The sequence below is a fragment of the Macaca thibetana genome, chromosome 19 (genome assembly GCF_024542745.1).
Source record: "Macaca thibetana thibetana isolate TM-01 chromosome 19, ASM2454274v1, whole genome shotgun sequence".
NCBI classification, from domain to species: domain Eukaryota; kingdom Metazoa; phylum Chordata; class Mammalia; order Primates; family Cercopithecidae; genus Macaca; species Macaca thibetana.
In genome coordinates, this window is record NC_065596.1 from 6,384,903 (window position 1) to 6,405,340 (window position 20,438).

The 20,438-nt window shown below is 57.2% G+C and overlaps 1 protein-coding gene across 2 annotated transcripts; it reads right to left on the reverse strand.

Moving 5' to 3' along the window:
* Positions 1-1,415: 1,415 nt before the first annotated feature.
* Positions 1,416-20,319, reverse strand: PIK3R2 (phosphoinositide-3-kinase regulatory subunit 2). 2 transcript variants are annotated; one of them, XM_050769528.1, is made up of 16 exons: positions 20,145-20,319; positions 17,169-17,913; positions 12,214-12,306; positions 11,807-11,857; positions 11,584-11,715; positions 11,277-11,490; positions 10,727-10,812; positions 10,468-10,576; positions 10,272-10,370; positions 9,631-9,811; positions 9,395-9,520; positions 5,849-5,991; positions 4,710-4,886; positions 3,448-3,519; positions 3,205-3,261; positions 1,416-2,903 (listed from the first exon to the last, which is right to left on the reverse strand). In XM_050769528.1, exons 2-16 carry the CDS (start codon positions 17,488-17,490, stop codon positions 2,696-2,698), a joined length of 2,070 nt encoding a protein of 689 aa, XP_050625485.1. In that variant the 5' UTR covers positions 17,491-17,913; positions 20,145-20,319; the 3' UTR covers positions 1,416-2,695. The 2 variants fall into 2 exon arrangements, with proteins under 2 accessions (XP_050625485.1, XP_050625484.1); XM_050769527.1 differs by having other exon boundaries at positions 3,091-3,261.
* Positions 20,320-20,438: the final 119 nt, after the last annotated feature.

A 20,438-nucleotide genomic window follows, 5' to 3' on the forward strand; every position in this document is an offset into this window, starting at 1 on the left:
GGGGCTCTGAGACTAAGGGAGGCAGCTCCTGTCCCAAGGTCCCAGCAGTAGACTGGGTCAGAGGGGAGGTTTGTTTACGCACTTGCCCCAGGTTCAGCCTTGTTGGGCCTTGAGAGGTGGCTGTACAGAACAGACAAGAACAGCAAGGCCCCAGGGTTGGGGAGGGCTGAAGGGACAAGGACATGGCAGTGGTGGTGTGGATTCTGGGTGTGATGGGAGGCTGGTAAACAGGAGTCCAGGTCAAAGATGCCATGAGGCCACACGTGGTGGCCCATGTGACTTGGGGAGGCTGAGGCAGGAGGATTGCTGGAGGCCAGGAGTTTGAAACTCACCTGGAAAAGGGTAAGATCTTTTTTTTTTTTTTGAGACAGAGTCTCACTCTGTCACCCAGGCTGGAGTACAGTGGCACAACCTCGGTGCAGGGCTTGGTGCAGCGTCGACCTCCCAGGTTCAACCGATTCTCCTGTCTCAGCCTCCCAAGTAGCTGAGATTACAGGCACGTGCCACCAAGCCTGGCTAATTTTTTTAATTTTTTAAATTTTTAGTAGAGACCAGGTTTTGCCATGTTGGCCAGGTTGGTCTCAAACTCCTGACCTCAAGTGATCTGCCTACCTCGGCTTTCCCAAGTGCTGGAATTACAGGTGTGAGCTACTGTACTCGGCAAGATCTTGTTTTTTAAAAAATTTAAACACAATTAGCTGGACATGGTGACATGCACCCGTAATCCAGTGACTCAGAAGGCTGAGATGGGAGGACTGCTTGAGGCTGGAAACCAGGAGTTTGAGGCCGTGAGCCATGAGCGAGCCGTGTTCACACAACTGCGCTCCAGCCTGGGTGACAGAGCGAGACCTTGACTCTTTAAAAAGAAACACAAAAAACCCCACAGGGCTTCTGCTCAGCGTCTCCTGGGACCTGGCGGTCTGTGCACGGGAGGGGGTGAGGAGAGATCAGAGAAGAGCCTCCAGACGCCTTGAGAACATCAAAGACACGGGAGACCCCTCCCTGTGGCATGGGAGGGTTGTGTCTTTTGACACCACTTGGCAATGAATGAGGAAGCTGTGGATCAGGGAGGGGATATGACTTTTCCAAGGACACAGCTGATGGCTGCGACAGGATTCAAGTTTGGGGGTGGTGGAGGGGAGCAGCTTGGAAGCACTTGAGTGGCTGGATGGGTTCTGGGGTCCCCTGAGCAGTCGGGAGCTCAGGATTTGAATCTCTCTCCTGTATGACCTTGGGCACTGCCTCAACTGCTCTGGGCTTGAGCAGCTAAACTGGGGGAGGGAGGGGTTGTCGGGTCTCAGAGGTGGCTTGGAGTTAAACCCATGGGCCCGACCTGCTGTGACCCCGTAAACACCACGGTCCCCGACACGCAGAGATGGTACTGAAGCCCAGTCACTGACAACAGAATCACCCACGACGTTTGATGTTTTATATCATATCAATAACAACGTACCGTACAAAACCTGCCTCCCAGCTCGCCGGGCAGGCAGTGTGGTGGCCAAGGGCAGCGTAGAAAACCAGGGCTCTTGTCCCAAAAGAGGAGAGGAAAGAGGGTTTTGCAGTCAAGGAAAAACAGAGTCAAAACCCAACATGATCGAAGAGAAGCCCTGAATCTGCATCAGGCGGAAGGGCCGTGGGCAGTGTCGCAACTTGGCCACTGCGGCGGCACCAGTACGGGGAGCTGTGATTCCTAGCGGGGGGGTTGGGACCAGCTCACGAGTTTATTTATTTTTTTGAGACGGAGGAGTCTCCCTCTGTTGCCCAGGCTGGAGTGCAGTGGCACGATCTCTGCTCACTGCAACCTCCATCTCCCGGGTTCAAGAGATTCTTGTGCCTCAGCCTTCCAAGTAGCTGGGATTACAGGCGCCCGCCACCAAACCCAGCTAATTTTCGTTATTTTAGTAGAGACGGGGTTTCGCCATTTTGGCCAGGCTGGTCTCCAACTCCTGACTTCAAAAGATCCGCCCGCCTTGGCCTCCCAAAGTGCTGGGATTACAGGCGTGAGCCAAAGCGCCCGGCCTGCGAGTTTAATTATTTTTTTAGGGGTGGGGGAACTTCTCGCAGTGGCCCCATTTGTGGGGATAACTCGGTGGCGGGTTTCACTTCGGGGTTTGGAGGGGAAGTTGGAGTCTGTGGGGCGGGTCCCGCCCGGCCCCGAACGTCACGGCCGAGGTTCTCGGAAGCAGCGGAGTGAAGTTCCTTCCTGCCCTGACCCCAGGTCTATGGCTTAAAAATCAGGGTGCCCAGGCTGGGGCCGCGCAGCCCAGGGGCCCTCTGTAAACATGGCAGGTGCAGCCAGAAGGGGCTTCCGGGGCCCCAGGGGACCTGCGGTGGGCAGGGCAGAGGGTCAGGGTGACCAGAGCCATGGAGAGGGCAATGCCCGGGGAACAGGGAGATATGGGGTCGGGGAGGCAGGACCCCCAACATGGAGAAAGACAAGGGCCGAGAGAGAGAGAGAGAGAGAGAGAGAGAGAGAGAGAGAGTAAAGGAGACAGGAGATCTGGAGAATGGGGGAGGGAAGGAGAGAGGGAGGGAAGGAGAGAAGGAAAGAGGGTGAGAGAACCCCAAACAAAAGCCAGAGCCATAGAAATGAAGACCCCTGGATGTGGCTGGTCTGGTCCGTGGCTCCTGCTGCCGCAGCGTCCGGTGCAGACGGGCCCAGGGGCGGCTCCGCTTGGGGGGGGGTCCTCGGCGCTCAGCGGGCGGCAGGCGGCGGGCCGGGGCCCGGGGCGCGTACTGGGTGCGCCAGGGTGACGGTGAGCGCGTCGTTGTGCTGCACGAGCGAGGCGTGCTGGTAGTGCAGCACCAGCTCCTTCAGCGACCCGTACAGGTTGTAGGGCTCCGCAAAGCCGAAGCCGGTGGCCGTGCGGTAGATGACGCAGTGCTTGGTGTCTCCGTCCACCCTGTGGGGGCAAAGGAGAGGGCGGGTCGGGAGGCTGGCCTCCCCGCCAAGCTTTCCCCGCCCCAGGGCCGCGTGCTCCCCTGTGCCCGATGACCCCACCAGGGACTCCTCAAGGCCTGGCACGCGTCAGGCATTAAATGAGAGCTCTGGGAGGGACGCGGGGATCCCCAGCGCTACGGTCCACTCACACCACGGAGCAGGCGTAGCAGCCCCGCTGGCTGCTCTCGCGGATGAGGAAGGTGCCATCCCGCTTGCCACTCAGCATCTCCTCTGCCTGCGTGCGGTTGATCTTGCCCACGTACCAAGTGCGTTCCTCGTGGTGCGGGAGATCGTCCTCGTCCTCCATCAGCGCGTACTGGCTGGGGTCGGGGTGTGGCGGGGGATGGTGGGGAGGGCCCTGGTCACTCATCTGCCAACTTCCGAGGCTCCCCAGCTGCCTGGACAACTCTTCCTCCCTGGTGAACTCCTACTCATTCTTCAAAACCCACCCCAATGGCCCCCTCCTCTGGGAAACCCTCCCTGCCTCCTTCCAGGTGGTCACTCACTCCTCAGTCTCATTTTTGATCCCCAGCCACTCGTTGATTTTCTTCTGCCGGGCGCCTTTCTGGGTGAGCCACCTGAGAAGCAACAGGAGAAAGGTGGGCTTGTGCAGTTGTGTGGGTGCTGAGCCCACAGTGGGCCTGTCCTGTGGGAGGCAGGGTCTGGCTGAGAAGAGAGGGTTCTGGGTACAATATCTCCGGTTGCCACAAGAGGGCAGCGCTGACCTGGCTCAGGGCAGCCTGAACCCAGGGTGGCTCCCCCAGCTCTGCTGGGGAACCCTGACCCACACCCCTCATTTTTCTGTTTCTGTTAATGCTTGTGGAGCCCCCCAAGAAGATGCCAGCCCAGGCACCTCATCGTCACCAGAGGCTCACTCCAGCACTGCTGGCCTTTGCACAGGGCAGCTGTAGGTTCTGCATCTCAGTCTCCCCAGCTGTAAAAGGCAAACTTTACAAAGGGCTTGGAAAGGACCAAATGAACTCATAACAAGCACGGTGCTTAGCATGGCACCTGGCATGTGACAGTGCCTCCCCTGAGGCTCAGGAGGGAGGTGGACACTCTGGCTGAGGTCTTCAGGAGGTTGGTGGGTGGAGGCAGGATTTGAACTGATTTGAACCCAGGACAGGGCTGCCGCAGCCACCCAGCGTGGTAGGATACACAGCAGGCGATTTTTTTTTTTTTTTTTTTTTTTTTTTTGAGGCAGAGTGTTGCTTTGTTGCCCAGGCTGAACTGCATTGGCGTAATCTCCGCTCACTGCAAACTCTGCCTCCCAGTTCAAGCGATTCTCCTGCCTCAGCCTCTTGAGTAACTGGGATTACAGGCGCACCCCGCCATGCCTGGCTGGTTTTTGTATTTTTTATTTTAGTAGAGATGGGGTTCCACCATGTTAGCCAGGCTGGCCTCAAACTCCTGGCCTCAAGTGATCCATCCGCCCGCCTTGGCCACCCAAAGTGCTGCGATTATAGGTGTGAGCCATCGCGCCCAGCCCAGCAGGAATTTTTGTAGAAAGCTCCCAGCTTTCCACAAAATGGAATGGGATAGGAGTGACGCTCCCATTGCACACACGTCTAAGCTGAGGCTGACCTATGGGAAAACTTTCAAGAGGCCCAGGAGGAACCGAGTTTTGGACCTGGTGGAGAGGAAGAGGGCTTGTGGAGAGATAAGGTGTCTTGGGGCCCAGGAAGGGCCACTTGGTGGAGAGGGAGAGACTGAGACGCCTGGAGAGATCTCCAGGTGCCGCAGCAGTCATGGGGGAGCCGCCACTTACACGAGGTACTGGTCTCGGATCTTACGCAGCTGCATGAGGTCTGGCTTGAGGCTGTTCATGCGCTTGTCGATCTCCCGGTTGTCCGAGGCCTGGGCCCGCAGCTGCTGCTCCAGCTTCGTGCGGCTCTCGTGGATCTCGGCAATGCGGGACTTGAGCCGCTCAGAGTTAAGCAGGATCCTGTGGGAGGGGTGGGGTGGCGCAGAGGCCTCAGGGTTTTATCTCAGCTCACTGCACCCTCAAACTCCTGGGCTCAGGTGACCCTCCCACCTCAGCCTCCCGAGTAGCTGGGACCACAGGTGTGCACCACCATGTTCAGCTAATAGTTTAATATTTTTTGTAGAGATAGGTTTTGCCGTGTTGCCCAGGCTGGTCTCAAACTCCTGGGCTCAGGCAATCCTTCCACCTTGGCCTCCCAAAGTGCCTGGAGTTGCAGGAATGAGCCACTGCACCTGCTCCAGGATTTTCTCAAGGACCTACTTTGCACCAGACTATGTGCTTCCAGTCTCTGAGCCTAAGCATATGCTCTTTCCTCTGATTCTCTTTCTTACAAAGTCCTATTCATCCTTCAAAACCCATTTCCTTTTTTTTTTTTTTTAGAGACAGAGTCTCGCTCTGTCACCCAGGCTGGAGTGCAGTGGCCGGATCTCGCTCACTGCAAGCTCCGCCTCCCGGGTTCGGGCCATTCTCCTGTCTCAGCCTCCTGAGTAGCTGGGACTACAGGCGCCCGCCACCTCGCCCGGCTAGTTTTTTGTATTTTTTAGTAGAGACGGGGTTTCACCGTGTTAGCCAGGATGGTCTCGATCTCCTGACCTAGTGATCCGCCCGTCTCGGCCTCCCAAAGTGCTGGGATTACAGGCTTGAGCCACCGCGCCCGGCCAATTTTTGTATTTTTAATAGAGATAGGATTTCACCATGTTGGCCAGGCTGGTCTCAAACTCCTGACTTCAGGAGATCCACCCACCTCAGCCTCCTAAAGTGCTGGGATTACAGGCCTGAGCCATCGCACCAGGCCCAAAGCCCATTTCAACAGACTACTCTTCGCCTCCAGGTGGCTGGTCTCCTTCTACTTCCTTCCCTTCCCCGCTTGTACCACACCAGATCCAGGGTGGGGTGGGGCAGGGCAGAGGCGCCAGACTTACCTCTGCATCTCTTTCTCGTTGCCCTCACGCCGGAAGCGCTCCAGGTATTCCTTGCTGCACTTCTCTTGAGTCTGGCCCTGCTCTTCAAAGATCTTGATAGTCTCATTGAAGGCCTCAATCGCGGTACGCTTCATCTGCAGCTCCTGGAGGAGGGGGCGCAGCTCAGCACCTCCTGGGACTCCCCAAAAGGCCCTCGTGAGGGGTAAAGGCACATCTCAACTCTGATATGGAGACTGCTCAAGTTGGTCCCTCTATTGTAGTGTCATTCTTCTAACTCCTGCTGTACCAAATGAACTCCTATTCAGCCTTCAAAACCCCACCCCCCAAACCCTCTTCTTCTTTACATCCTCCTATAGGTATCCACAAACACCTGGACCTGTTAACACTGCTGGGAATGAATGAGAGATCTAGTTGCTACAGCTCACAGTGCTTCTTGGGGGAGACGCTGCACTAGGACTTTCCTTACATTGTCACATGGACCCTTCCAACAACTCCCAACAAAGTAACAACTATTAACAGGGAAACTGAGGCTCAGGGCCAAAGCCAATTCTGAAGTTACAGTGCTCCTAACTGATCCTGGACAGCTGTCTTGTCCATTTAGAGCCTCAGCTAACACATCAGTAAAAAGGGGACAGAGGCCAGGGCTGGTGGCGATTGCCTGTAATCCTAGCTACTTGGGAAGCTAAAGTGGGAGGATCTCTTGAACCCTGAGGAGTCTGAGGCCAGCCTGGGCAACATGGTGAGACCGCACCTCAAAATTCTTTTTTGTTTGAGATGGAGTCTCGTTCTTGTCACCCAGGCTGGAGCAGTGGTGTGATCTTGGCTTACTGCAACCTCTGCCTCTTGGGTTCAAGTGATTCTCCTGCCTCAGCCTTCCAAGTAGCTGGTATTACAGATGTGCGCCACCATGCCTGGCTAATTTTTTTTTTTTTTTTTTGAGATGGAGTCTCGCTCTGTCCCAGGTTGGAGTGCAATGGTGTGATCTCGGCTCACTGCAACCTTCACCTCCTGGGTTCAAGCTATTCTCCTGCCTCAGCCTCTCAAGTAGCTGGGATTACAGGTGCATGCCACGATGCCTGACTAATTTTTTGTATTTTTAGTAGAGATGGGGATTCACCATGTTGGCCAGACTGGTCTTGAACTCCTTACCTCATGATCCACCTGCCTCAGCCTCCCAAAGTGCTGGGATTACAGGTGTGAGCCACTGTACCTGGCCCAGCTAATTTTTTTGTATTTTTGGCAGAGATGGGGTTTCACCATGTTGCCCAGGCTGGTCTCAAACGCCTGACCTCAGATGATCTCCCTGCCTCAGCCTCCCAAAGTGCTGGGATTACAGGCATGAGCCACTGTGCCCGGCCCATCTTTTAATTTTATTAATTTTTTTTTTTTTTTAAACTTTAGGAGGCGGAGGCAGCCAGATCACTTGAGGCCACCAGTTCAAGACCAGCCTGGCCAACACGGTGAAACCCCGTCTCTACTAAAAATACAAAAATTAGCCAGGCATGGTGGCATGTGCCTGTAGTCCCAGATACTCGGGAGGCTGAGGCAGGAGAATCGCTTGAACCAGGGAGGCTGAGGTTGCAGTGAGCCAAGATCATGCCACAGCACTCTAGCCTGGATGATAGAGCAAGACCCTGTTTCAAAAAAATAAATAAAAAAGAGGACAGAAAGAAAACCCTTAGGGTGCTAGGGAGGACTGAGGAATTCCCAGCTGTTCCATCTGAATCTATTCCCTCTTAACTTGCAAAAGAAGCTTATTAGCACAGTCCTGGAGTGACAAAACCTCTCGCTTAATTTTTATTTTATTTTAATTTTTTTAAGAGACAAAGTCTTGCTATGTTACCCAGGCTGGTCTTGAACTCCTAGGCTCAAGCTCAAGCGATCCTCCTGCCTCAGCCTCCCGAGTAGCTGGGATTAGAGGTGCACGCCCTGCACCTGGCATGATTTCATCTTGAATAACATCTTGGTTGAAGGGGACGGAAGTAATCAAGATCCATGGTTCCATTCTGCAGATGGGAAAACTGAGGCCCAGCCAGAGAGAGGCTCATCCTGGACACTCCCCAGGTCCTGGCTCAGCAACTCTTGTGAGGCTGGTTGGGCCCTTCTCATCTGTCCTTTTTTGGTTTTGTAAAAGCTCGTACACTTATTTATTTTTTATTTTAATTATTATTATTATTATTATTTTTTTTTTTTTTGAGATGGAGTTCGGCTCTGTGGCCCAGGCTGGAGTGCAGTGGCACGATCTCGGCTCACTGCAAACTCCACCTCCTGGGTTCACGGCCTTCTCCTGCCTTAGCCTCCTGAGTAGCCGGGACTACAGGCGCCCGCCACCGCACCCGGCTAATTTTTTGTATTTTTTAGTAGAGACGGGGTTTCACCGTGTTAGCCAGGATGGTCTTGATCTCCTGACCTTGTGATCCGCCTGTCTCGGCCTCCCAAAGTGCTGGGATTACAGGCGTAAGCCACCGCGCCCGGTCTATTATTTTATTTTTATTTATTTATTTTTTTTGAGACAGAGTCTCACTTAGTCGCCCAGGCTGGAGTGCAATGGCGCGATCTCGGCTCACTGCAAGCTCCGCCTCCCGGGTTCACGCCATTCTCCTGCCTCAGCCTCCCGAGTAGCTGGGACTACAGGCGCCCGCCGCCTCGCCCGGCTAATTTTTTGCATTTTTAGTAGAGACGGGGTTTCACCGTGTTAGCCAGGATGGTCTCGATCTCCTGACCTCGTGATCCGCCCGCCTCAGCCTCCCAAAGTGCTGGGATTACAGGCGTGAGCCACCGCGCCCGGCCTATTATTTTTTTTTAGACGGAGTTTTGCTCGCCACCCAGGCTGGAGTATAGTGGCATGATCTTGGCTCACTGCAATCTCTGCCTCCCAGGCTCAAGCAATTTTTCCTGCCTCAGCCTCCTGAGTAGCTGGGATTACAGGTGTTCGCCACTACGCCCAGCTAATTTTTGTATTTTTAGTAGAAACAGAGTTTCAACATGTTGGCCAAGTTGGTCTTGAACTCCTGACCTCAGGTATCCATCTTGGCCTCCCAGAGTGCTGGGATTACAGGTGTGAGCCACCCTGCCCAGCCTTGTACACTTAATTCTGTTTTTATTTGTTTTTAGAGACAAGGTCTTCCCCTGTCACCCAGGGTGGACTGCAGTTGTGTGATCACAGCTCACTGCAGCCTCAAACTCCCAGGCTCAAGGGATCCTACCACCTCAGCCTCCTGAGTAGCTGGGAGTAGAAGCGTGCATCACCACACCCAGTTAATTTTTAAATTTTTTTGTAGAGGGGTCTCCCTATGTTGCCTAGAATGATCTTGAACTCCTGGGCTCAAGTGATCCTCCTGTCTCAGCCTCCCAAGTGCACAGATGTGAGCCACTGTGCCTGGCCTTATTTCTATGTTTTTAGAACAGCCCTTGGTGCTAAGTGCCTGCTCTGTGACCTGCAACCGGATGTTCATCCTCAAGGCCTCTGGGGTTGGTCATCCTGCTCTCGGCCTTGCCACTGCCCCTCTATGCCTTGGTTTCCCTCATGTGCGGGGCCTGGAGTACCTGGGAGGTCCGTGTGTACTCTTCATAGAGCTGGTCATACTCGCGGCTCTTGTCCTGGTACTGCTGGTGATAGACCTTGAGCTGGGCGCCCACCGCCTCCACGCTGTCCTCCTTGACGATCTGGTCCTGGAGATACATGGGGGAATCAGGGGAGATGCATGGCCTGGTTGGGTCTTTCTAGGAAACTGAGGGGCCGGCCAAGTGCTACCCTCCCTGGCTCCCAGGTCAGCACGGACCTGCTGGTATTTGGACACAGGGTAGAGGAGCCGTGTGTCCAGCTTGGCATTGTACTGGGCCAGCGACTCGTGGCGGTAGTGATTGATGAGGTCCACGACGGAGCAGAAGGTGAGTGGCTCTGAGAAGCCGTAGTGCCCATCTCGGTGGAAGACCTTGATCAGTTTATTGTTCCCGCCTTTCCTGGTGTAGGAGAGGGGGTGTTGGCACCCAGTGGGACCCAGCACCTGACCCTCAATCCCCATCCCCCCTTTTTTTTTTTTGAGACAGAGTCTTGCTCTGTTGTCCAAGCCACAGTGCAGTGGTGCAATCTCGGCTCACTGCAACCTCCGCCTCCCGGGTTCAAGCGATTCTCCTGCCTCAGCCTCCCAAGTAGCTGGGATTACAAGCGTCCACCACCATGCCCGGCTAATTTTTTTATTTTTTAGTAGAGACAGGGTTTCACCATGTTGGCCAGGCTGGTCTTAAACTCCTGACCTCAGGTGATCTGCCAGCCTCAGCCTCCCAAAGTGCTGGGATTACAGGTGTGAGCCACCGCATCCAGCTCCCCATCCTTGAAACCGCACATGTCCCATCATCCCTCTGAACTCCCAGTCTCCATGACCTGTGACCCCCGGCTATCCTTGCAGGGACAGGCCCCCACCTGAGGGTCAGCGTGTACTCGCCCTGGATCTTGCTGGAAGCATCTCGGACTAGGAAGGTGCCATCGGGAGTGTCCCGGAGTTTCTCGTTCACCTCCTCCCTGTGGGGACATCCAACATTGGGATTGCTGAGCTACCTGGAGACCCTGATTGACCTGTGACACTTCCTTGGTCCCTGACCCCCTGCCAGCAACCTACCTTGAAATGTCCCCCCAGTACCACTCGGCATCCTGCAGGGAGGGTGGACTCCCTCCATTCGCCAGGCCTGCAGGGGCCAGCTTTGCCTTGGGGGGTTTAGGCGGCAGCGCTGAGGGACAGGAAAACAAATGCATCCTGAGCACTGACTGGATACTGTGGCTGCCTCCCACTGCGACCGGCCTGCTGACACCGGCGGCATCCAGGAATCAGCAGTCACGGCCCTCAACGGGAAGAAATGACAGCAATATAGGGGACTCACCTGGGGGCGCAACCTCCTGCTCTTCCAAGTGTTCCTGAAGCAGCTTCTCCACCAGCAGTGCCGGGAAGTCAGGACTGGGCTCACTCCTTAGGGGGAAGGGGAGTGCGGTGAGGGCTGGGTGGGGCCTGTCTGCCCACACATGTGCACAGGCGTTTGCACGCCTGGGGATATATACGAGACGGTATGTGCAGGGGGGAGGAGGAGATGATACAGGCACAAGTGCGAGGCCAGCTCCCTCATAGCTGTATGCAGTAAGTGCTCCATAAATCCTCACACAAAGGCGAGCAAGAGAGTAGTACTGGAGCTACAATGAGCAGAAGGGAAGGTGCAGGCTCCACCCACATGCTTCGGGACTAGGCCCCTTCACCTTCTGTCTCATGACTCAGGAGCCCAGGTGCCCTCTCCGTCATCACAAGAACGCAGCTTCTCACTCACTCTGGACCCCCTCCCCTCCCTTCTTAGGGTCCAGACGCTGCTCACTCTGGCCATGCCCCGCCCACCCCATCCCAAACTCCACCCCTGCTCGCTCCGGCTGCGCCCCGCCCCTCACCCGTCGGGAGCGCCCCCTGGCGGCGGCGAGGACGGCGGCGGCGCGCGCAGCAGCAGCGGCCCAAAGGTGGCGCCCAGGGCCCGGACCGCGGGACCCAGGGCCGGGGCGCGGCGGGCCACGCGGCCCAGGTGCTGGAGCAGGAAGCGCAGCGTGAGCGCGCGGTGCAGCGGCAGCGTCGGTGGCTCCAGCGCCGGCCCCACAGGCCCCGCGGCCTCTGCGGACAGATGGCCAGGGCAGGGTGAGCCGGGCCTGGGCCCTCCCGCCCGCTACAGGTCCCTCCTTCCCCTGGGCTCATCGCCAGGCTCACCCCGCAGGGCCCTGCGCGCCTCAGCCGAGGCCTCGGGGGTCACGAGCGGTGCGGGCAGTGCCAGAAGGAAGCTCTTAATGCCGTCAGCCAAGGCGGTCACGTCCCACTGGTCCACGTCGCTCAGGGTCCAGTCTGCGGGTGCAGTGGGGGGGGGGGACATGTCCAACTCACGTATACTGCGGCCCCCAGGCTCCCCCCCCACCCCATTGAGGCTCCCCTTCACCTGTACGCGGTGTGGGCAGCTCCGGCCGGTAGTGAGATTCGCTGTCCAGCCCTGGGGGTGAGGGGAACAGGCGAGTCAGCTCTCAAATGCTGCCCCAACCCCCTTGAAGCCTGGGCTGGCCGCTCAAATCCCCTGCAGTCTCGCTTTGCCGCCCAGAGATAAGGGCATGGGAGGGGTGGGGAGGGAGAGCTGTGAGAGGGCACAGCACATGCAGTGGCCTGGTCGTGTTCACCTTCCCATCTTCCCTTAGGAGTCACTCTGTGCCCTAGTCAACACAGAGGCCCAGGGCATCCATGCTCAGCCTGTTTCCATGCAGCATGAGCTTGGAAGCCCTGTGAGGGCATGAGTCGCCTGTCACTAGAGGTAAGCAAGCAGAATCCAGGGGCTGCAGCCAGACTGGAACTCACCTGTCCTTTCAATGGCCTCCACAAGCTTCACCAGAAGAGGGGGTGCCACATCGGGTGGGGAGAACTGCTCAGGCAAGTCGGGGAGTGTGAGGCCTGGTGGGGGAAGAAGGGAGGGTGGCCTGTTGGTGGGGTTCCTGGAAGGAGCCCTGTCCCTCTCTTGGCCGGCTGGACCTCAGCTAGGGCAGTTTGAGGCAGGGCCCAGCTCAGGCAAGTGCCTGGCACCTTGACTGCCATCTGCAGGAGGCTGTAAGACCTTGGGTAGAGGGGCTAGGAGAGGGCAGAGTTGATGGGACACAATTTTCTGGGTTAAAATACCAGGAGTTCACACAACTTCACAGAACAGGTGGACTGCGCTAAATAATGTCCCCAAAAAGGTATGTCCAAGTCCTCATCCCTGGTACCTGTGACCTTATTTGGAAATAGGTCTTTGCAGGTGTAAGGAAAGCAAGGATCTGTACATGAGACCAGCCTGGCATTAGGGTGGGCACTAAACCCACTGGCTGATGTCCTTGTAATAACAGAAAGCCGGCCAGGATGGGGCTCATGCCTGCAATCCCAGCACTTTGGGAGGCCGAGGTGGGTGGATCACCTGAGGCCAGGAGTTCGAACCAGCCTGACCAACATGGCGAACCCCTGTCTCTACTAAAATCAGAAAAATTAGCTGGGCGTGGTGGTGGGTGCCTGTAATCCCAGCTACTCAGGAGGTTGAGGCAGGAGAATCGCTTGAACCCGGGAGGTGGAGGTTACAGTGAGCCAAGACTGCACCACTGCACTCCAGCCTGGGCGACAGAGCAAAACTCTGTTTCAAAAATAAATCAAGGCCGGGCGTGGTGGCTCAAGCCTGTAATCCCAGCACTTTGGGAGGCCGAGATGGGTGGATTGAGACCAGCCTGGTTAACATGGTGAAACCCCGTCTCTACTAAAAAAAATACAAAAAACTAGCCGGGCGTGGTGGCGGGCGCCTGTAGTCCCAGCTACTCGGGAGGCTGAGGCAGGAGAATGGTGTGAACCCGGCAGGCGGAGCTTGCAGTGAGCTGAGATCCGGCCACTGCACTCCAGCCTGGGCTACAGAGCGAGACTCCGTCTCAAAAATCAATCAATCAATCAATCAATAGGCTGGGCGCGGTGGCTCACGCCTGTAATCCTGGTACTTTGGGAGGCTGAGACCAGCAGGTCACTCGCTTGAGGTTAAGAGTTCAAGACCAGTCTGGCCAACATGGTGAAACCCCATCTCTACTAAAAATACAAAAAAAAAAAAAAAAAAGAGCCAGGTGTGGTGGTGCACGCCTGTAATCCCAGCCACTCAGGAGGCTGAAGCAGGTGAATTGCTTGAACCCAGGAGGCGGAGGTTGCAGTGAGCCAAGATCACATCACAGCACTCCAGTCTGGGTGACAGAGTGAGATTCTGTCTCAAAAAAAAAAAAAAAAAAGAAAAAGAAAAAGAGAAAGCCAAGGCAGAGATTGGAATAATCAACCCATGCATGAGACGAATGAATGCCTGGAGGCACCAGTAGCTGGAAGGAAGGAAACTTCAGAGGGGGCACGACCCTGATTTTGGACTTCCAGCCTCCAGAAACCTGACAGAATAAGTTTCTGTTGTGGCGGGGTGCAGTGGCTCATGTCTGTAATCTCAACACTTTGGGAGGCCAAGGTGGGAGGATCGTTTGAGTCCAGGAGTTCAAGAGCAGCCTGGGCAACAGAGTGAGACCCTATCTCTTAAATAAAAAAAAAGAGGCCAGGAGCGGTGGCTCACTCCTGTAATCCCAGCACTCTGGGAGGCCGAGGTGAGCATATCACTTGTGGTCAGGAGTTTGAGACCAGTCTGACCAACATGGTGAAACCCTGTCTCTACTAGAAATACAAAAATTAGCCAGGCGTGGTGGCGCGTGCCTGTAATCCCAGCTACTTGGGAGATTGAGGCAGGATAATCAGCATCCGGGAGGCGGAGGTTGCAGTGAGCGGAGATTGTGCCATTGCACTCCAGCCTGGGCGACGAGCGAAACTCCATCTTAAAAACAACAACAACAACCAAAAAAACGAGGAGGTTGAGGCAAGAGGATAGCTTGGGGCCAGGAGTTCAAGGCTGCAGTGAGCTAGGATTGCGCCACTGCACTCCAACCTGGGTGGCAGAGCAAGAACCAGTCTCAAAAAAAATGAGAGGCAATGTCATTGGCCCACTTTTCTTTTTTTTTTTTTTGAGATGGAGTCTCGCTCTGTCACCCAGGCTGGAGTGCAGTGGCCGGATCTCAGCTCTCTGCAAGCTCCGCCTCCCGGGTTTACGCCATTCTCCTGCCTCAGCCTCCTGAGTAGCTGGGACTACAGGCGCCCGCCACCTCGCCCGGCTAGTTTTTTGTGTTTTTTAGTAGAGACGGGGTTTCACTGTGTTAGCCAGGATGGTCTCGATCTCCTGACCTCGTGATCCGCCCGTCTCGGCCTCCCAAAGTGCTGGGATTACAGGCTTGAGCCACCGTGCCCGGCCCCACGTTTCATTTGAAGGAACTGAGGCCCAGAGAGGGCAGGTCCTGTGGCCAAGATTGCACAGCAGGTTGTGGCAGAGCCCAAACCTGCTATATGACTTTCAGTGGCTGCCGCAAAAAAATTACCAAGTAGGTGGCTTCAAACAAGGGAAATGTATTTATTAATTAATTTTGTTTTGTTTTGTTTTGAGATGGAGTCTTGCTCTGTCGCCCAGGCTGGTGTGCAGTGGCATGATCTTGGATCACTGCAAGCTCCATCTCCCGGGTTCAAGCGATTCTTGTGCCTTACCCTCCCAAGTAGCTGGAATTATAGGTGGGTGCCACCATGCCTGGCTAATTTTCGTGTTATTTTAGTAGAGACGGGGTTTCACCATGACCAGGCTGGTCTGGAACTCCTGACCTCAAGTGATCCTCTCGCCTTGGCCTCCCAAAGTGTTGGGATTATGGGCGTGAGCCACTGTGCCCAGCCTGCTTCTCCCTTCTTGATGCAAACAAAAAAGTGGATGAAAGGAAAGAAAAGGAAAATATACCAGCCTGGGTCAGAACAGCTTCCTTCCAAGGACCATGACCCGTTTTCTTAATCATTTTGCTTCTAAAAAATTATTTTCTCCAGAAGTTAAAATTTAGAAAAGAAAGAAAATTACTGCTCCCCTTTTGGAAAACCGAAACCCCTCCCAGCGGGTGCCGGCGGCATCCTGGGCCCAGCCCCCTCCCAGCCCTGGCTTCCCAGCTCTACAGGGCCTTTTGTGTGCAGCATCCCCGCCTCAGCAGCACGCTGTCTGCCACCATTGGACGCTGCTCTGGCCCTCGGCGGGGACGCCCTGGCACACAGCAGGGGCAAGCTGGGGCCTGTGAGGCCTCCCTGAGTGATGGGCCAGGTGGCGCCTCAAGCTGGAGAAAGGCCCAGCTGCAGTGAAAACGCCAAAAAAAAAAAAAAAGAAAAGGGACAAGGGGAGAGGAGGTGGGTGACATTCTGGCCGGTGGGTTGGGAAACTCAACCCTGAGAGTGGCCTGGGATCAGTTTGCAGAATGGGGAGGGGGTTCCCATCAGAACTGCATCAGCCCGACTTCATAGGTGAGGAATTGTGGCTCAGAGGGGCTGCAACCTCCCCCGTGGGTGCACAGCCAGGTGGGGCTCAGGTGACTTCACATTTCCGAGGGGTTGGGTCCCAGCATCCCCAGGGACCAGCCCTCCTGTTTCCAGCTGAGGAAACTGAGGCCTCGAGGGGGCGGGTTCTGGCCGAGGTCACATAACCCTGGAAGATTCAGAGGGTGGGGCTGGGCAGCCGCCCCACGTGGGGCCGTGTATGGTGGCTGGACAGAGGCCAGGCAGAGGAGGGAGGTGGCTGTTACCAGGGGGAGAGGCAGATTCTGGCTGGGAGCCCGGACGGGGCCACCTCCTGCTCCTTCAGGCCGAGGCAGGACGCAGATCTGGACCCTAGAGATACCAGATGCCGGAGGCCGGGGCCAGTGTCACACCACCTCGGCACCCCCTATTCCGCCCTGCGCTGAGGGACTCTGATTTGTCTTTGGGCAATGTCACCCTGGGACAAAGCAGGCCTGGCACCTCCCGGGGCTTTGGCCTCCCTGGGTGACCAACTGGTTCCAAGTGCAGCATTTGATGGCCAGCCTTGCGCTCAGGCCTCCCGGTCTGCACATAGGGCCTTTTGCTGGGCTGCTGGGAGGGTCAGAGCAGACCCTGCTGGGCATGCAGTACCCCTCCGCCTCCTTCTTGCAACCGAGCCTCAGTTTCCCCGGCCAGAGCCCACACTCCCTGCCCATCAAACAGCAATCACTGAGTGGGCTTGGTGCCCTCGATTCTCCACATCTGGCACATCCCTGGCAAGTGGCAATGGCCAAGGGTCTTTGGGGAGGGATGTGGGGTCCTCATACTCCACTGTGTTATGTGGCCTCAGCTGAACAGCCCACATCCCACTCTCCTTGTGGCTTCATTTTGGAAATCAGGGTCTCCAAAGGGGTTCTTCAAGGGACCCTGTCTGCAAAATGCAGGATGAAGCTAGGCTGAGCCTCTGAATCCTACTGAACACTCTCCATTGTCCTCAAAATCAATCCCACCAACTCCTTGAGGCCGGTGCACATTGCCCTCCCCTTCCTCCCTTCGGTCCTTCTGCTGGCCATTCCGGCCATTAGAGTTCTACTCTACAGGCTCTGCCCTCGCTGCCCTCACTGCCTGGAGTCTCCACTCTCGCATCTTTCCATGCAAGCCCCCTTCCTCATGGTATGTGTCACCTCCTAACACACTCTCATCCCTTCTGGAACCAGAAGCTCATGAGGGCAGGACCAGGCCTTGTGTCCACTGCTGAGCCTAGCACTTGACAGTAGCGAAGACATCTGTCAAATGACCAAATGTCCCTTTTCCTCCTTCCTTGGAGATCCCATTGCCTCACTGGACAGAAGAGGAGACCGAGGGTCCAAGGGGACCACCCCCCTTCTCCAGTGCCCCTGATTGCTGCTCACCTGGCTCAGGGGCCCCATCACGGGGCCTGGCGGGCAGTGGGCGGGGGCCCCGTGGGCGAGGGCCAGGCCGGGCCAGGGCCACGGGCCCCAGGAACTCGACGTAGGTGCCAGGGAAGTCACCTCGCTGCCGTGTGCGCTCGTTGAGGCCGGGCATCCAGCCCACGTTCTGTGGGCAGCGCTCACCACCCTCGGCCACACCCAGTGCCTGCAAGGCCGCCCGGCTCACTACCAGCACATCGCCAGGCAGCAGCTCCAGGTCCTCTGGCCGCTCCCGGCGGAACGGGTACAGAGCGCGGTACTGGAAACCCTCAGGGCCCGCCATGGCCGCGTGGGTGGGGTGGGGTCTGGATGGTTAGGTGGCTGCTTGGAGTCCCACTGGCCCCATTGGCTGGAGCAGGGTTGGGAGGGTCCGCTGGGTTGGCTTGGGGTACTGGGACCTCTATCTCCAGCAGTCACAGGCGACCACGGGGGCCGCTCATCCCTCGCTTCAAATTATTCCATGACCCTTACAAGGGCCACTCGTCGCTGGGTCCACCATTCGTCAACTGGTGGGAGGGGGTCGGTGGCGTGGTGTCAGGTCACTGGGCCACTGAGTCCTCCATCAGCAGGTGAGGCTGGGGCAGGCCGCTCACGCCCTCACATGGAGGGCCATGGGCGCCCAAGGGTGGCGGCTCTGCTGGCTGCACCAGACGAGGGAGCCAAGGGTGCAGGCTGCCACCATGCTCGGCCCGCCGAGGACGCCGACCTAGGGAGACAGGGATAGGGCAGCGTTAGCCAGTCCAACTCCTCTCACCCCCAACACGGAAACGGGCCCAAATCCTGATTTGGAATTCCCTGAATCACTGAGTGACCCTGAGGTCAGTCCCTCTCAGGGCCTCAGCTTCTCCATGTGTAAAATGGGTCTACTGACAGCCTTCCCTTGGAGCTGCTGGGAGTAGAACTCCCAAGAAACTGCCCCAGGTATACTACATGCTCAGTAAATCAGTTTTTCTTTTTTTTCTTTTTTGAGACAAAGTCTTGCCCTGTCGCCCAGGCTGGAGTGCAGTGGCGTGATCTCAGCTCACTGCAACGTGTCTCCCAGGTTCAAGTGATTCTCTTGCCTCAGCCTCCCAAGTAGCATGCCACCACGCCCAGCTAATTTTTGTATTTTTAGTAGAGATGAGGTTTCACCATGTTGGCCAGGCTGGTCTTGAACTCCTGACCTCAAGTGATCCGCTCGCCTTGGCCTCCCAAAGTGCTGGGATTACAGGCATGAGCCACCTTGCCCAGCCTGTTTTTTTTCAACAGAGGTGGGGTCTTGCTATGTTGCCCAGGTTGGTCCCAAACTCCTGGGCTGAAGTAGTCCTCCCGCCTTTGCCTTCCAAAGTGTTGGGATTGCAGGCGTGAGCCACTGCACCCGGCCAGTAAACAAGCTTTTCATCGCCCCTGTTACAGAAGGGGAAACTGAGGCTCAGAGCAGGGAGGTGTCTAGGGCCGTGCGGTAGGACAGGAGGAAGCCAGGACTTACACCTAGATCTGCCGACTTCAAGGCCCAGTTGGACATGAGGGGGCAGCAGCCAGGTGGCCAGATACCCAGGTGGCCAGATACCCAGGTGGCCAGATACCCAGGGTAGGGAGGACACAATGGGGCCCACTCCGGTTGCTTTGGGAGCTCCATGGAGGGGTCAGGCCAGCTGAACTAAGAGGTAGGGAAGGAAGTCCAGGAAGAGGCCCCTGCACAAGCAAAGGCCTACAGGTGAGTCCAAGCAAATGGACCTCCAGTCTCTGCAGAGGAGGAGTGAGTGGGCTGGACCTCCAGTCTCTGCAGAGGAGGAGTGAGTGGGCTGGCAGGTAGCTCCAGCCTGGGGCCCAGAGGAGGCGCAAAATGCAGATGGGGAGGTGCTTAGAGGGAACCTTAGCCCCAGGGAGGGACAGGGAGCCAGGAGAAGGTGGGGGTACTGCAGCTGAGGAGGAGGGGAGGCTGCCGGCCGCAGGGCATTGATCATTTCCCCAGGAGTCCCAGTCTGGGGAAGCAGAGATGGGCACAAATTCCCAGCCTAGCCCTGCAGGTTCAGACCTCCTGTGATGGACAGGGCTAGGGTGATGGATGGATGTGCTGTTCTGGAGAATGGATCATCACAGTGGATAGGAAGGTGCGCTAGGCATAGGGAACGGCACATGCAAAGGCTTGGCAGCGGGTAAGCTGCTTGTCAAGGATTCAAGGTGGCTATAAGGATAGGTGCTATCCACTAAGGGGCCCGAGTGTCAGGTGAAAGCTCTGAGCATCCTTCAGTCATGGGGAGCCCCAAGAGGTGTCCGCGCAGGGCGGAGGGGCGCCACATTCTCGGGTGCCCAACTTACCCACTCCCAGGTCTCTGTTACCCTCGTTCTACAGGTGGGGAAACTGAGGCCCCGAGAGGGGATGCCCAGGGAACCGCCTGGATCTGCCTGCCAGCCCGCCCCCACGCCCCGGTGTGCGCGCCCCGGGAGCAGCGCTCCCCGAATCCGGGAGGCGGGAGGGGCGGGGCAGGCAGGGCTGGGGGCTCCGCGGGTGAAGGCAGGGCCTGCGCGCTCACACAGACGCGCACTTGGGTCTGCATGGACCCGACTACCCGGCTAGGGACCGGAAGTGGGATCGACCTTACCCCCGGCCCTCCTGCACCCTATCCTGCCCCGCACAATGCCTGGGCGCCCCTCGGTACTATTCGAAGCCCCATTCCAGGCAGGGCCTCCCTTCATTTGGGGCCGCAGCTCCAGTCCGGTATCTTGGACGCGGGGAATACCCCTATTCTGCCCCGACCGTCCCAGGGAGGCTGCACCGCTGCGGAACCGAGCCCGAGGCCCCCCCCTTGCCTGCGGCCCCCCCAGTTCCCGCGGGGCCCGACGCAGCCTGGCGCTTGCGTTCTGGCTTCCACCGGGGCCCCGCACTGTCCCCAGGCGCCCGGCGTTTAAGCACACTCCCAGCCGCCCCCGCCACGAGGGCCAGTCAGGACTCACCTGGTCGCGGCCGCCACCGCCGCCGCAGTCGCCGTCACACCAAACCGAGCCCGCCCCGTGGCTCCACCGCGGCCACCGTCGCCGCAGCCGCGGGATCCCCGCCTCTGCCGCCGCCACGGTTCCGAGCGGCCTGGCCCGCCCCCGGCGGAAATGCCCGAGCGTATTCGGGCCGGGCTGGTGAACGGAGGCCGAGGCGGAGTCTGAGGGGAGGGGGCACCCGAGTGTTTCCGGAAGTAACCGAACGTAATCCCGCGGGACTGGTGGACTAGAGGGAGCCCCGAGACAGCCGAGCAT

Bases quoted from the DNA above. Each gene is read 5' to 3' on its own strand.
- PIK3R2 (XM_050769527.1), bottom strand. From the start codon at position 17,490: ATGGCGGGCCCTGAGGGTTTCCAGTACCGCGCTCTGTACCCGTTCCGC. The intron at 10,371-10,467 runs GTAGGTTGCTGG...ATGTCCCCACAG, and splicing joins TACTGGGGGGACATTTCAAG to GGAGGAGGTGAACGAGAAAC. The intron at 5,992-9,394 runs GTACTCCAGGCC...CCCCTCCTCCAG, and splicing joins AGTACACACGGACCTCCCAG to GAGCTGCAGATGAAGCGTAC.